Consider the following 16,709-nt stretch of genomic DNA (forward strand, 5'->3'; position numbering starts at 1 on the left):
CTGTCTTTCCACCCTTACTCCAGCTCAGCTTTCAGAGCTCCAGGTGCCTACACCCTCGCTCAGCAGACACGGCTCACAAAAAAAAAAATCACAACAGCTCACAAACCCTTCTCCATCATAGAGACTCAAGAGATTTGGAAAATGACTAAAGGATACACAGGCAGACAGAGGTCACAATGTGCGGTTTACGTACACAGGATGGCTGCAAAGGAGCCCCCACACTGTGCCAGCGCCCGAGGTCACGCACACGAGGTGCTGCAGTGCCACACACCCTGATCAGACTACAACAGCGTCCTGGTCCTGCCTTTGTCACAAAACACTGTAAAGAGGAAAAGGACCGAGAGACATCAGACTATGAATCCTTAATGTAAAAACAAAGTCCCTCTGGACTAATCCCAGAATGGAAACTGACATCTGTATTTCAAAAAATTCCATCTAGGGGGATGATTAGCCAAAGAGCCAGGAATCCATATTCTAAAAAGACTGATAAGGGCAAAGCGGTTAGAATTAGATGAATGAAATACATAAACTGAGGCAGGCATCACGTAGTCTGTAAACCTTCATGTACCCAGCCAGGGGGAAAACAGAGGAGGGAAACTGTGGCCAGGATCTGAAGAGATATAAGCAAGGGCTTTTTGCCCAATTACATTTGCCTGCCTTTAGGTAGAACACCTGATCTTGCAAAATCGTTATTAAAATATGCTTTGATGAGAGATCCTGCCTGGACCTATATTTGCAAGGTAATTGTTTCCTACAATACAAAGTAGCTTTTTCTGGGAAGTTCCTGAAATACAAAGCAAATACAAAGCTTCCCCGCGAACGATCAACGCTTGGAGGCGTCCTGAACCGTCACTTTGCGTGCACAGCCTGGAGATCCCTACAGAGACCCGGCGCTATGGCGGCTACTCCCCTTCCCTTTGCGCCCCCCGGGGACCGCGGAAACCCGCCCGGTAGCGGCACACCGGGGCTACCGGCCCCCGCCCGCCAGGCGGCGCTCTGCCACCGCCCGGGCCCCTCCGCAAGCGCCCCCTGGCGGCGGGCTGCAGGCACCCGCCCTCGGCACAGCGCCCCGCGCCGCCGCAGCAGCTGGGGGGGACACCGGAGCGGGGGGGACGCGACACCCCGGAGCGTGTCCCCGCGGGGCCCCGGGCAGGGCGGCTGGTGGAAGCGCGTTTGCGCAGGCGGAGCTGCAGCAGCAGATGGGCTGTACCCAGACCGCGCCGCTGGAAACATGAAGTAAGTAATTCACTTCTGTACTGCAGAAACACACAGCTGGGCTGCGCTGTAAACACCGTGCCAGGAGGCACAGTGTTCGCAGAATGCTAGCTTTCAAATACACCAACTCTCAGCTTCTAAGCACTCAAGGTAGTGTCAGAGGTTACAGAAAGCTACATGGAAGTAAAGTCTGTCTACTAATCCCGAGTTATTTCCTCAACTAAATTGAAAAAAAAATGTTGGGGGGGAAGTCCACACTCAAAACTAAATATCTCTATTTCTTTCTAGATATTAAACACCAAGTCATTTCATCATTGACCTAATGCTTCAATTTCTCTAAAGCAACTCTCTTTCCACAACATCCATGAGGCAATATTTTTTATCCCTGCAGTATCAGTTATCTACCACTTTGAAAAAAACAATAGCACCTGATCTGTACACACAGCTGGCAAAAACCTCAATCCAGGTGTTCTGTATTGCGACTGGCAGATCACTGCTCTGAAGTAACGAGCAGGAATTAGTTTAAATGATCCCATCTTAAAATAGGTACCTACATTTTCTACATAGTGAGAGGAAAGATCAAAGTCCTCATCCCCCTTTAAGAAGGTACCTAGAGACGGCTGCGTGCCCCCCAGCCTACGACAACTCCAAGACTTGAGCTACATAGCACATCACCAGCTTGGTTTCCGTAGGGTTTAGGGAGGCACAGAGGAATACCGAATTTGAAAATATCATTATGTATGAACGCTATTTGAGAAATACAGACACGCACCAGCACACTCTTCATCCACACACATCTTATGTATCCAGCTTCAACATCCAACCAACATTTCCCATTTCCACATGGCTCTGACCAGCTATTACAGCAACGTGCTACGCTGTACCATCATATATCTATAAAGCATACAGGATAATTCCTATCTAACTTATAATTGATTTTCTCTTTTAATGAAAAAAGCGCTATCAAGTGTACCTTCGGCAGGCTCATGGCAGTCCTTCATTGGCCCAAACCGATGCAGCTGGGAGAATCACCCGAGGACAGCCAGCGACAGCTATCTAATATACACGGCAGTTACAACACTGCAAGCCAATGAGAAGAGATGGTGACCAAACACACAACTATGCTTCACCCTAACCACACTCAAAAATCTCAAAACTGGATTTTGGCTGCAGTGATTTGTTTGTTTTGACCAAGCATTCAGTGCAGTGCTCTTACACAGTGAAAAGCTGATGCTTACGGGTAATGACAGCATCCAATTTGTAACTGCACTGAGTTTCCACTGTGGTGGCCAAAACTACAGCAATGCAGGTGAGACACTTGGCCTATTCAATCACATCTCTTACGACATCAGCACCTTACCAGGGGACAGGCTGCTCCCTCCCCAGGTAATTCCCATATTCCTGAAGTACAGATCAAGCCTGGCAGGTTTCTCCTCCCTGTGGAAGAGGAATCTTCAGCAAGCAACCTGAAACGCAATGCCTGTCTGCCAGGTATGCTGTCACCTTTCTAAGACAAGTCCTAACTCAACTTTGTTCTTCAACTGCCAAGGAAACCTAGAGGTAAAGGAAGCTGCACTAGCAACCAAGAAGGTGGCTCTTTTCCCCAAGCTGTTCCTGGGCTCCTGGACAAATGCAAAGACAATGCCTTGGGAACAGTCATCCTGCAGAAGAGATGTTTCATGGAGTGAAAAACTTCTCACACAGCTTCCCACAGATAATAGAATGAGTTCCTTCCCATGAAGAGCTTAGCAAGCACAATGAGCAATCAGGGAAGAGAGACGTAATACTGTATTAGCAAAATGACATATATTGATTCATACCTTCTCAGTTCAGTTTCTCAGGAACTTCTTAAATGAAGACTTCTCATCTCCTCGGGATTGCCTATGGTCTTCTCCTTAACCAAAAGTACCAGCTCTTTTGTTTTCCCACAGTCCGATATCCCAGGAATCAACCCACCAAAAGTGACAAATAGCCCACTAAGTCCCCAAAGATTTCAAGCATCCCACATGACAAGTTCTGCCGGTTCCCCACACCATCTCCACAGGTCCCTCCATTTAAGACCTGATTCCAAACCTGCTGAAGTCACAAGGACCAGCACTTGTGATACATGGCCCTAGCATTTACTCTGTCTTCTGAACAACAAATTAGTTTATTACTGGCACCATCCACTTCACATCCTATTTCCCATCACCACCTAAGGGGAAAAAAATGCCAGTTGTCTTCAAGTAGACTGCTACCTCAAAGACAAGCAAAGCCATTAAGGATTCAAAACTAAAAAAGAATCTCCCCCCAGCAATACACACTTTTAGAAGTTATTTTATAAGAGTTCATTTTACTATTAGACTTCCTGGCTACAGATCAATCTATCAAAGAGATTCAAAAAACCCCCACATACATAATCATGCTTTATACAAAAATAAGCTGCTACTAAGAAGAAGAAATCTCTTCAGTGCTATTTAGGGAATAGATTTAAATAATACTCAAGACTCCATAAAGATGTATAAATACAGATACTACAGAGATTCCTTAAGCTGAAACAAAATCCTATTCCTTGGCACAGATAAGGAAAATAACTCACCCAAACAGAAGATGCTGGTATAAAGTAAATCAGTGAGAAAACAAGCTCCCATCTCTTCTAACAATCATCAACACATCTGATACAAGGGAAGATCTGACAGCATTTGCACACTCAGGAGCATTGTACCATGCTTCTTTGGCTGGAGAGAAGGCTAATTCTCACACTAGTTACCATTCATTGTATTTTCTTCATCATCTACCAAAACATCTTGATAGTTATTCATTGTGCATGCAACACAATGACGTGTCCCTTACAGCCAGTGTCTACGTGCAGCTTGATTCCAGCACAGTAATGTGTTATCAAAACCATGACGACCTAACGATCAGGAAGCAAACACTGGCTATACAAGGGGTTTTATTGTAAGAATTGTACCAATAAAACCTTGGATCACTTTCTACAGAACCCACACATTGTATTGAACGCATATAAAACCTATCAGACAATCTCAGATTACCTGGGGAGACACCGGTTATCAGCAGAACGTCATCTCACCAACATGCAGATTGCATGAGAATCCCAGAGAACACACCGAGATTCACATCCACAGTATTATCAACTACATAAAAAAACCCACGCCTTGCTACGCTGTCACTGTTCCTTATGTGAAACATTCTTGAAAGCATGGCCATAGCGCTTTTATTATTATATTATTATATTATTAAATATATAAACATGTTAGTTTAGATGTTTATTGCATTTCAGAAGAAATAATTGCTTTATTTTAAACATGAGAGAAACTAATGTCTGGAGACAAACCCTATCAATAAGATGCCATTGTTGTCATGCAAGGAGGTTTCCTGTGTTAAATCTAACACAAGGCACAGATTTAGGCCTAGCCTGTATTAACTGTATTCTTTAAATTTGACAGGTAAGTTACAAATCCATTATACCTCTGGTCCAAGCAGCCACCTTCCATCACCTCCAAGAAAACACTGAAATTATTTCCTTGAAAAACAGGCCAGGTTCTCAAGCAGTGCTTTCAGGTATTGCTTAAAACTATTGCCATACTCATAACATTAAGCAACATTTTAAATCTTCCTGTTATGATGCAACATAAAGGAAACATGGCATCCATTATTCAGGTTTTCTGAGCGTAACTCAGTGTTAAATAACCCTTTGTAGCTCACTGTATACCTGGGACTTCAAACTCCTCAGTTGGGAGGGTACACGCTTCCAAGAAGTGTAGAAAGAGGCCATTAAAATACACGGCATTTGCACAAATTGCCTATTTACATTCATGGGTCTAGAGGGTAACTGAACCTACTGAGTTTCTGAGATGGTGAGTCCACCGAGGACAGACGCTCCTACACACTGTTATGGTTGTACCCAACGTTGTTAACTACAGCGACAGCACGCACAGCCCTGCTTACCCTCCGGACGGGCGGCGGGGGGAGCCCACACGCTCTCCTCTTCCTTGGAAGGGTGATGCAGCAGTGATACCCAGGAAAAACAAGGTGTGATAAATTTGAAAGAGAAGGGAAAGCAAAAACATGCTTGCATCCAGCAGGATGTTTGTGCCTTTCGAACCCGCAAAGGAGCAAACTCTGCTAAGCAGTCTGAAAGTGTTTCTATCGCCTTAAAACTCTCTTCCTTTCCAGTCTCACCAATGTATTAGGAAGAGCTTCCCAATTCCGAGTTCAAGTTTACTGTCATGAGTAAGAGCACAGTTAAAGGGAGCACAAGCAACTTTAAATAAACCAGTAAACTCTTCTCCAGGCTGAAAGGCTTTTGAATTATGCTCACTTGCAGCTATTTTTATATCAGATATTTTGACATTTATGATGTATACATATCCTTTGTCCTTTCATTGAGCTAGGATGCCATGAGTCCCACTCGTTTATAACAGCTAGATCTGCGCTGCTAAATGTAAAAAAAAAAAAAATAGCAAAACAAGGGCAAATGCCTTTTCGGAGTGGAACTAAAACACTTAATGCTATCTTTAAAATCACACACCGTCAACTGACTTCAGAAGTAGAGTTTTTCAGGACAGACACTTTAAAGAAAAACATCTGTAAACACCTTATTACACTCATTTGAAAAGGAGAAATATACTAACAATAAAGAGCACGCTGAATTTGCATGTGATCCGAATGCATGAAGTAAACCAAATTAATTAAAAAACAATCATGAAGGCTTTGGGATGAAGCTACCTATCAGGCAGGCAGCATTTTAAAAGACAGAGAGAGAACTTAGGAAGCACCATCCAGGGTTTGAGGCTTGAATGACTCCTGATGGAGAAACCTAAGAGAAAAAGGCGAGGAGGAAGGCGGTTGCTGCTGGGCCGGTGACAAACCATCAGGGGTGCAGAGGGCATCTCCGAGTCATCGGCACATAACAGAAGTCGAAGCCATGTGAACGCCTGAAATAGGGCATGGGGAGACAAAAGCAAGACAAGGTCAAATTGTGGGAGGAGTAGGAAACACCAGATGGGGATGGGGGGAAGATAATCATGAAAGAAAGAACAGCAAGATGTTAGAGGCAGAGAGGTCATGGAGAACAAGAACAAAACAGGCGTCTTCAAACATTTCAGTGACATAAATAACATGTAAATAGACAGAAGCACCCAAAACAGACAAAGCACAGGAGAGGCTGAGGTTGTACAACCTCATGTAAAGGAGACTAGACTTGGCTGAGAGCTACAAAATTGAGTGCAGAAGTTAAAGGTACGGCAGACTATAGTACTCCAGCATTTCCTACTATATAGGATAAGTAGGTCATTAAGGAAAAAGCCCACAGCAACATAAGCGAGAGCAAACGAGTTAATGGGGCAGTTACTGGCCCCACAGATCTCTGTGCACACCTACAGTTATATTGGTTTCATGCATGTCCCGTAGGCAACAAAGGCAAGAAAGCAGGTTTTTGAAAGTAAAGAATAAATCCCTCTGGAAAGGCAGCATTGAAAACTGACACAAGGAGGAAAAAACCTCACAGCATATGTGATACCAGCTGCCTCTGCAAATACTCTTAAGCTTTATGAAAAAGCAGCGTATTCATCCAAACAAAAATGCAAGCAAACTAGAGCTAAGCTTCTCAGAAGCTATTGATTACAGAATTTATGACAACAGCAAAATTAATCTTAATTTAGCAAACTGCTATGCTGTCACATAGTCTAAAACCCAGCAGTGAAATGGGGGGGGAAGCTAGACACGGATCCAAATCACTGGTGAATCTCAGTCTCAGAGCCCCCAGGGCAGATTTCTCATTTTCTGTGTATTTTGCAAGTAGAGGTAGATGGCTTATCAGCTTCCTAACAGGATCAATACGTAGATGAGGAAGCTTAATAAGGATAATAAAATTACAACTGCCAAAATAATCTAATTTATGGAGTGCAGACAGGATAAACAACACAAATGTTACAAATAAAAACTCCTGCAAGGGGTAACATTTACCAAGTGAGAGTCGCCAGCATAATATTAGCAAGGAAACCTTCTATATTAAAAAAAAAAAAAACAAAACAAAACACAAAACACTACTGAATTCTCTTTATATTCCTTAAAATAATTTTGTTTCAGCACAAGTTTCCTAGAGAAAATAAATTACAAAAATTGATTGAGGTGTACAGAAGGCCATACTCCGTCACATACAGCACGTGAGAGCCTCTGGCACCAGAATGTGTAAATACACATTCAAATATTTAAATATAAATTGAAATAAAAATATATAGAAGATATAAAGATGGGAAATTAAAAATAATCAGAAGCAAATAAGCACACCAGCCCTCATACACTGACCACCACCAGTGAAACACCAGTTGTCCAGGCTTGGTGGTTCAGTCTGTGTCCTCCTCAGGTCTTGCCCACCACCAAGGACACCTGAAGTCACTGACTGATTTGAACCCTGTTTGATGCAGGACAGAGTCTCAAAAACTACTGAAAAATAGTTATCAAGAGAGAAGAGCTGCCTTGCCAGTGCTCCCACCACACAAAGCGCTTTGACACGTCCCATCAGACACGAGGTGGACACCAGATGAGCCCTAGTCCTTGAACTACCCAACCTGGGGAAGAAAAAGCAATTGCAACCCCAAGGCCTAAATCCATGGGAGACATCTCTTCCAGAACTGCTTGAGTTATAAGCTCCTGTATTCTAATCCCCAAATGAAGCATTTCTGAGAATAAGAAAGAAGAGCAGCTAGATCAGCCTCCTGCAAACGAGTCATGAGTTCAGCTGCACAGGAGCACTCGTGTTCTCCACGGCAAGGGCTGCCTTGCTGCTTTTTTCCCCCTCTTCCTTCGCCCCACCAGCCTGTCTCTCACAAGCCAGCTGAAATGTTTTAACTGCAAGAGGTCATGAACCCCAGAAATTTCCCCATTGTTCTGGGGAAACCAGTTTCACATTGATAGTAGAAAAAATACAACGCTCTTCCTACTTTTTTCCCTCCTTAATGCAGAAGGTAAATACTGCAGAGCTCCATGCTTAAGAATATCCATAAGGTTCCCAGAAACAATAAATGTTTCTTATTATTAACTGACAACACTAATTAGATTTCTAGGGACGTATGATCATTAAAAAAAAGAAAAAAAACAACCAACAACTATAAAGGAAGAAAAAGCCTGCCTTAAATCCAAATATTGTTGTGGCACCAATAATTGTCAGAAGCAGTTTCAGATCCATTAAGACAACTCATGTTTGCTGTGCTCCTTGATGAGTTTATGTCAAAAGGGGTGTGTGCAGTCACATGGAAGCTTTTAACTATAAATAAATCACCACAAATATACTGTCCCTTGCATTCTTTGATTTAAACTACCCACTGGCAAATTGTATATAATCCAGTAATGAGGATTTCTTACCGCTTAAGGAAACTTTCCCGTCTATGGAGCTAAAACACAGGCAGGGTCAAGTCAAGCCTCTGCAGCTTCAGCACAGACTAACCCAACAAAATCCATTGCTGTCTGCAGATGGAGAAACCATTCACATGTAAATCCACTTCAAAAGATGCAACACCACAAGTGGCTTTTCCAAGCAAGGCAGAAACAGCTCATCTAAGTCACTTTTAGGTATTGCTAAATAGCTACAGACCAACCCCACAGCTCATCCGTGGCTGGTATAACTCGGGCTGAGAAGAGACCAGCTGCCAGGGAGCCTGGACTGCACAGCTCTGCCCACAGCCCAGCCGTCCCCAGTGCCAAGGCACAACACACGTGAAGCCAGCTCCTAAACCATGGCACAGGGTGGACACCAGGCAGAAAGAAAACAAAATTCACATTCAGAAAAATAATTATGGAGGAACAGGTCAAGTGGTCAACTTCAGAGCGAAAAAGAACAATAACTTAAAACACATTCTGATTTACTCTTTTCTACCTCTTCCTACTTGTGCACAGCCTGTAAACAAGATAGTAATGTACTGAATCATCTGAAAACTAATGCCACAAAGTAATTTCAGATATCTACGTTGTGCTCACATTATACCAACACATGCAAATTTAAAGCTGTAACAGGCACATTATCTCCACAAGGGCACTCATGACAAATCCATCCCATTTTATCAATAAAACATTACAAAACATCCCTTTTATCCATCACATGGATAAAAGTCAGTTACAATTAGGAGACTCATCATTTTCATTCAGGACCTACCATGGCAGCTACACGCCTAAAGACTTCAGGATTAATTCGGGTGCATTGCTTCGGATCCTCAAATGTTGCAGACGACAACAGACACTCATTCACCAGCTCCTCAAATGAGAGGTGAGTTTGTCTGACATAATCAAAACACAACCATAAAGGCCCTTATACATTTTATGTAAAAACAAAAGTATTTCTTCTCTTTGCATGGACACAAATCCCCAGGCCCACTACATCACAGTGATTTTATTTAAAACAGCCACATTACACACAGCACCTCCCCATTGCTACAAGCTCAGTACTTCACCTGGTAACACGTTAAGTACATCTGGAGATTAGCATCCACAATTAGCATGTGATTACAATATTTAGGGCCAGGTTTTGGCAGGCACCCAAGAACAAGCCTGGTTATCAGCCAGTCTGGCCCCGCATGGTATCTTGTCAGAGTCAGCCAGGCCAGTGCTCCCCACAAACTCACCCCTCTGCACGACCAAACAGCACCCAAAATAAACCCACCACCTCTGAAAACAACCGACGGTGTGAAGCAGCGTGGGACTCTTTCCCACATCCCCGCTTTGAGTGCCCGGTAAAAATTGAGTAAAACCAGGAATCAACTTAAATTGCTTAATTTTAGCTGTTGGGAGAGCCCCGCTAGACAGACTAGTCAGTTTGGAGTTCATTATTCTTTTTCACTCCGTTATACAATTCCATTATTTAACCTCTTACGCTCTCAGAGACCACAAGTCAAGTGCTGCATCTGTGACTAAAGGCTACCAGACTAATTATTTGACTTAAAATAGGGAAAAAAGGCTCCTGGAGAAAACCAGCACAGATCTAAGGAGCCCAGCACTTCTCAGCCCCCAGCTGGTGCTTCCTCGGTTGGTTTTTGAGAGTTTTTACCCTTTCTACTACAGTCACCTTGTGAACCTTCCCAAGGACCTGCCCCACCCAGCGTGGGGGGACACAAGCTTGCACTGTACTTAGTATATTAAAACAAATAAAAACAGAGTGAGAAGCTGAGAGTACTCCAGCAAGTCACTTCCTTCAGAAGAAAGCTGAAACATTCTCCAAATGCACAATGTTTTCTAGCATTTAAAGTCGAATGTTTATCTAAAAGAAAAATCCGTGGACATTACACGCAGAGGTTAAGCCCCAAGGACAACATGTAACTTCAGTGAGCAATTTAGTACACATCTGTAGTGTTTCATCCGCAATTAGATATCATCCACAAATTGGATTTACCAAATCTCTTACTCATAAAAGCACAAGGAACATTGACGCAATCAAATGGAGAAAAACACTGGTGCAACCAAACTGATTTTTTTTTTTTAAATTAGATGGACGATACTTTTCTAAAAAAAGTGCTAAAAACCATTAATTCAAGAACATCCTACTAAGACTTGTATTTATAACTTAGTACTTTCTGCTAACAAAATGTCCTACTTCAAAGCAGATCCTTCCTTGAAATGATCTCAAAAAAGTTCTGCAACAAGTTCTCAGCTTTGGGCCCTTGTCCTGCATAACTATCCCTACACGAATGCTCTCATTAGATGATGCGCCGGTTTAAAAGAACTGGCACCTTATGTAAATGGATGTTATTGCTTTTAATTGCAGCCATAATTATGGGAGTGCCTTGGAACTGAGTAAGGCCGCATATTAAGCAAACTTACTGGAAACTTCGCAAACTGCTCCGTGACATATTGGACAAGCACCAGGAATCCCACTATTGGTATTTATTCAGTCCCATCTACAGCTCTGCACAGAACGCTACAAAATCAATCAACCCTACAGGGATCACTCTGAGGTGTACTTGGTTTAGTGTGGTTTTGCCTCATGTTAACTAGTCTCTCTTTGACATTCAGCAATATGTTTCATTCAGAATTAATGTTTTTAAAGATTTTAAAATCTTAAAGAGTCTTCAAGTCTCTTCCACCTTTTTTTTTTCCCCTCTCCACACTCTGAAGAGCCACACAAACACAATGGGACCTGCCACCGAGTCAACGTGGAGCTGGGCTAGGAGGTGTTGGGAAGGCACAGGGCGAGCAGGGTCCATCTCAGCAGCTCCCTGGCACCGCCAGCTGATTGAAGGCGCCAGCACAAGCATCACACGAATGACCCTGGGAACAATGAAGGGTTTTCAGCTCAGCCACGGGTAAGCGGTGGCACATCACCGCATTTCAACAGCTGAATCAAGGTCCCCCCTTAGTCCGGATGGTTTGTAAACCGCCAAACTTACTGAAATCCATTTCCAAGCCCTGGGCCAAAGCTGGGCACAGACAAAGTAGGCAGCTGCCCCTACTATAATGCTGGCAGAAGCGATAGCTTTGTAAACAAGAGCGATCCTCTGAGTCACCGGGCTGGAGCCACTGCCACTTTGCACCCAGCGACGTCTGATTTTCTACAACACCAGGCAGCCCCGGGTGTCAGGCCAAGGCTCCCTGGTCCCGTTAACAGACCCGCATACAGCACTGGGCTGCTTCTGCCTCCATCTCTGCTTCATCCTGCTGTGCAAGAGCCCAGGAAGATACCAGGCTTATCTTCCAGCCTGTGTAATGCAGTTTTCCTCGAAAGGGGAAAAAACACCTAAACGTAACCAAGACTGAGTCTATCTTTAAAAGTTTTGGTGGGTGCCCTTGCGTCAGAGCTGTCACCCTGCATTACACAAAGCGCCCAAGGAACACGCCAGGCCCCCCAGTCCTCAGGGAGAGCCTGCCCTTTCAGAGGAACGGCTCCAACCAGCCAGCAGCCAAACCTCACGAGGCAAGATAAAGACACAGATTACGTGTTGCCATTAGAAATAGGAAAAAACAACTAACTGGTTGGATTAGCATTTGCCAGACTGCTGTTTTTACAGCCTTCCTTGGCCAAAGGAAAACATCAATGGTCGGAGAGGCACAACATAAATACACCTTCCCACAGACAGTTAAAAAACCAAATAAGTCCCTCGCAGCAATTTCCAAAAATAACTCAGAAAGCAAACTGCCGCTGGTACACTCTGATTCCCTCTTTCCACACCATATCTCCCAAACCATCCTCTGCATGATGCTGTTCCCAGCTCCCCAGCTTTTGGATGCCGGTCACCCCCACGCCTCCGTAGCGCCAGGAGGAAAAACGCAGAACAGGGTGTCCCCAAAACCACGACATTTCCCCTCCAGCCTTGCCCCGACGCACCCGACACGCGTGAGAACTCTGGGCCAGGGGGCTGCCCCGTGGGCACCCCCGCTTGGCAGTTGGGGGTGGTAAGGGAAGAACCGCCCCGGCGGGCGCGCAGCCCCAAGCGAGCAGCCCCGCTCCGGGCGGTGAGGCCGCGGGAAGCCCCGGCGGCCGGGGCTCCTACCTCGGCAGTGCCGGCCCTGCGGGCAGCCGCGGCGGCGGCGGCGGCCCCACATCTGCGGCGGCCCCTCGGCTCCGGCGAAGGACGGCCCGGCCCGGCGCGGCCGCGGGGAGCCCGCCGGCAGCCGCTCGGCGCGGCGGAGGCGGCCGGTCCTGGCCGCGGAGCCCCGCGGAGCTGCCCGCGGGTGTGCGCGCCCCGCGCGGGGCGGAGCGGAGCGGCGGAGACCGGCCCCGGGCAGCTCCCGCCCCGCCGGGCAGCGCCGCCCCCTCCCGGCCGGCCCCCCCAGCCCCGGCTGCGGGCAGGGGCCATGCGGAACGGGCTGTCCTCGGCTCGGCCCCTCAGCAGGGCAGCCCGGGCACCAGCTCCGGGGGCAGCGGCCGGCGCTGCCCGCTCGCTCGTAGCGCTTTAGCTGTTCGTTCCCGTCCTGCTTAAGAGTTAAAATGGTTTTTAGATAAGCCAAATAAACAACTCAAATAATTAACAGGGAAATGGGGCAACTGTTGCCATTTTGCAGACCCAAGCATCAATGCAACCAACCTGGTAGAAGACAGGGATCAACAATCTCCCAAGAAAAGTGTTTTACCAGCGCCAAGCACAGGAGCAGCTGTGCGGCTGCTCCAGGGAGCGGACAGGCAGGAGCCACAGGTGGCCCCAGCACAGACGGATGGGGTCCGGGCAGCACCACACCCCGCTGATGTCCCTGAAAACAATTTGGCAGCTCAGGGTTGGTGACAACAATCCTCTAGCTCTTTGTACTGTCTTCATGTTGATATTTAAGTGTGTATGTTACCTTGTTCAAGAAGGGACTGATTATTTTTATTAACTGCTTTGTAATTTTACTAGATTGTGCGTTTGAGGTAGGTAGGAAATAAACGGGTAGGCATAAAAGCTTTGGAGTTATGTTATCATCCCATAAGCATGTACTGGGGTGAGGAGCTGGAGAGGCAGCCTTGTGCTCAGGAGAGAGTTGTTATCTGTTCTTCAGAGTATTTGGCCTGTGGAGATAGGCAAACAAGTTTGGGAGGGGGAAACACCACTACAAGTGAAAGAGGGGCCAAAAAGAAAATGTAGGAAACTTAAGAGAGCATCAGTCTAAACCAGCTTAGTAGTTAAAAAACAGAATAATTTCCCCAGAAATTAAACCACATGAAAGAAAGGTGGTGTTTTGTTGGTTTTTCTTTTTTGTAAACATGGAGCATTGCACACTTACCTCCAGATGATGATGCCTCCTGTAATGAGGAAACTTGGCGGCTGAGGTCAGAATGGTGCTTGGTATCGCTTCCTTGAAGTGTGTGTATGGTGACTCAGCGAGGGTTGAGTCTCTTTGGGCTGAGCAACTGAAATCCTAACCCTGCTCCAGTCCTAGGCTGTAGCAAAATAAAGCAGTAACCATGGGGGGGAAAAAAAATTCTGGAAATCTGGTTTTTAGGAAAAATAGGGGAGAAAAAACTTTAATGGTTGCCATAAAGTTGAGGAATACCTTTTCTTCTTTTGAGAAACCATCAAAGTAAGATCCAGCTCCTTGTGCATCCCCCTGAACAGGTTCTTGAGGTGCTGCAGTGCAAATATTTGGCCCCATGGAGATGGAAGTTGTCTATTACGTCCACCTGTCACAGTTTCTGCACTTAGTGAAAACCTATTCTTCTGTTTCCTTAATATTTAAAAAAAAAAAAAAAAAGAAGTTTTAGAAAAAAGAGGATTTTGGAGCTGGCATGAAGCAGCTTGAGCAGCAGTTGGAGAGGCAGGGCCAGAAATGGAGCTGGGGGGGCTGGCACTGCGGCAGGTCACCCTCCAGTCCTTGGCCTTAAAGATGAAGAAAACCCAATATAAAGACAGAGCTGCAAGGATTCCTAACTGCTTAATGTTGGTAAGAGGATTCAAAGTGATGCCCCTCTCCACCGAGCTGCTAAGAAGTAGCTCAGTAACAGCCAGAAATTTTTATTCCCCTTTTGGCAGAAGAAGAGGTCCTGAGTTCCAGTTGCGGGGGCAGCCTGTAATCCAGCATGAGCTGATGGACGAAGCCTCGCTGCAGATCAAACACAACTCTTGTGTTTTCTTTTCATGGTTTGTGTCTTCCGCTTCGCCACGTTTAACCTCCACAGCTTTTCTTCAAGGTGGGAAGACAAACCTTTGCCCTCAGCCCCCGCGCTGCTCCTGTTGTCTGCTTGCAACTGGGCTTGTCCCTTCTTGTCCCAGGCGGTTTGGCATTGTGCAGCCAGCTGTGCTCCCAGAAAAGCTGTGCTGCAGGATACTAAGTTTGCAGAAGACTTAAGTGTTCTTAAAAGCAAAACACTTTAATTTGCTGATAGACCAGTACAGCTATTAATAGCAAGAATTGCTAAAAACCTTGGGTTTCACTCAAGATCTGTGCAGCCAACCATTGATCGAGTGGTTGAGTTTTTGTCCAAGCTAGGGAGGTGTAGTTAATTAGGCAAGCACAACTAGGAACACATTCACAGAAAAAAAGAATAATCTGATAATGTATTTGCATGTAGGAGGGCTCAGCAGGAGAGAACAGTTCAAGGTAGGTACTCACAAAGTTTCTGCCTGGGATATTTGGTCCCAGCTTGTGCTCAGACAGGCTGCGCAAGCAAGGTCATCCATTCAGAAAGTGTCTGACATCGTCCTGTGCCCTCCTCAAAAAAAGTTACATTGGAAACATTTCCACACTTGCATATCTTGGGAAATGTTTCGGCCTGTGCTTTTGTGTCTTCCAAGTTCGGCTGCCCAGTGTGTATTTCTACAGCAAGACTACAGGAAAGACCACAAAAATATGGCTTGGCAAGGGAAAGCATCTGATCAGGCGTATCAGAAAAACTTTGCTGTGACAAGCCTTGACTGTCTGGGGACAGTGATGCCATTCGCTGTCATTTTTACAGCTTAATTATCTCTTATTGTAGTGTGAGCCAATAATTTTTATCCCTGGATGACAATAACATAGAGATGTGGAAATCAATGAGATTTTTGTTACTATTTTACCTGAGCTGTGGTTGAGTTCCTCAGTTGGGAGGAACTTCCCTCATTGGCAAGTTTAAGCTGTTGTGTCCTTCGTTAAATCTCTTGGGAACTGGGCAAGTGCAGGACTGTTGCATTTGGTTGAGCCAGGCAACACGACTCTTTTTCTTAAAGATATTTTGCACTCTTTCCCCAGATAAACTGTAAGTGTGCAGGAGAAGAATAAAAGGCTGAAACACATCAGTTGGTGAACGAGCAAGCAAAAGTTAATACAATTATTCATGTAAGCATGCTGTACTTAATTTCTCCTTTCTCTGAGCTGTTTTACCTGCCCAGATTATAAGATCCTAAAAAAAATAAGGTGGACTCCTCCTGAAGGGTAGGAACACGTTAAGGTACCCCAGGACTGGAGACTTCAGCTGTTCGGGAAGCCTTATCTTGGTGAGTGGGAATTCTCATCTCAAGTCTGGTCAGACCGAAGGCTTGCCTGGCCTTTCTCAGGCTCTTTGCAAGGGGGGAGTCTTGTTACGTGCATTGCTGGAGTGTTTGTCAGGCTATTTTTGTGCTGCTTGTTCTCTGCATGGGCAGCTGTAGTCAAGTGCTGCTTCTCGATCCCAGACAACTGAAATTTTCCATAACCTTTGACCGAGATATAAAAAAAAATACTAAAAAAATCTTTCATCACAGGCTCCCTTCACAACAGGCAGCACGTGAGAAGGCTATATAAAAATCATATTCAACACATTTTTGGCAAACTGCTTGCATTGGTGTTGCACTTCTTTCCACTAGTGTCCATGTAGTAGAAATAAATTACATGCTCAGTCCATGATAGAAATGAATACTCTGGTGTATAGTCCTTTTCTTGCACTTGGGGATTACTCATCAATTCACTGCCTCATTATTTTAACTCTTACATTGATTTACCAAGAACCCAGACTGAGGCATCCTGAAGATGAGATCCCTCTACTCTGTGTTATCAGTAGGTATTTCTATATAAACATGCATATGTAGAAAGAGTTTCTTACAAAACAAAGGTAAGGCTTACCTTGATAGCTAATAGATAAC

General features: G+C 45.1%; 1 protein-coding gene across 4 annotated transcripts in view; it reads right to left on the reverse strand.

Moving 5' to 3' along the window:
- The window catches only part of LOC136105709 (6-phosphofructo-2-kinase/fructose-2,6-bisphosphatase 4), a 51,219-nt gene extending 37,226 nt beyond the window's left edge, over nt 1-13,993 (reverse strand). The window contains exon 1 of one of the 4 annotated variants that reach the window (XM_065845462.2): nt 13,900-13,993. Coding sequence is in view for 1 of the 4 variants with exons in the window: in XM_065845461.1 (XP_065701533.1) it covers nt 12,693-12,744 (52 nt within the window). In the remaining 3 variants the exon portion in view is untranslated. Of the gene's footprint in view, nt 1-12,692; nt 12,877-13,226; nt 13,328-13,899 lie in introns of those variants that run through there. The other 3 variants (XM_065845465.2, XM_065845461.1, XM_071813104.1) reach the window with 3 other exon arrangements.
- Between the last annotated feature and the right edge of the window lie 2,716 nt (nt 13,994-16,709).

The sequence above is a fragment of the Patagioenas fasciata genome, chromosome 10, assembly GCF_037038585.1.
Source record: "Patagioenas fasciata isolate bPatFas1 chromosome 10, bPatFas1.hap1, whole genome shotgun sequence".
Lineage (NCBI taxonomy): Eukaryota > Metazoa > Chordata > Aves > Columbiformes > Columbidae > Patagioenas > Patagioenas fasciata.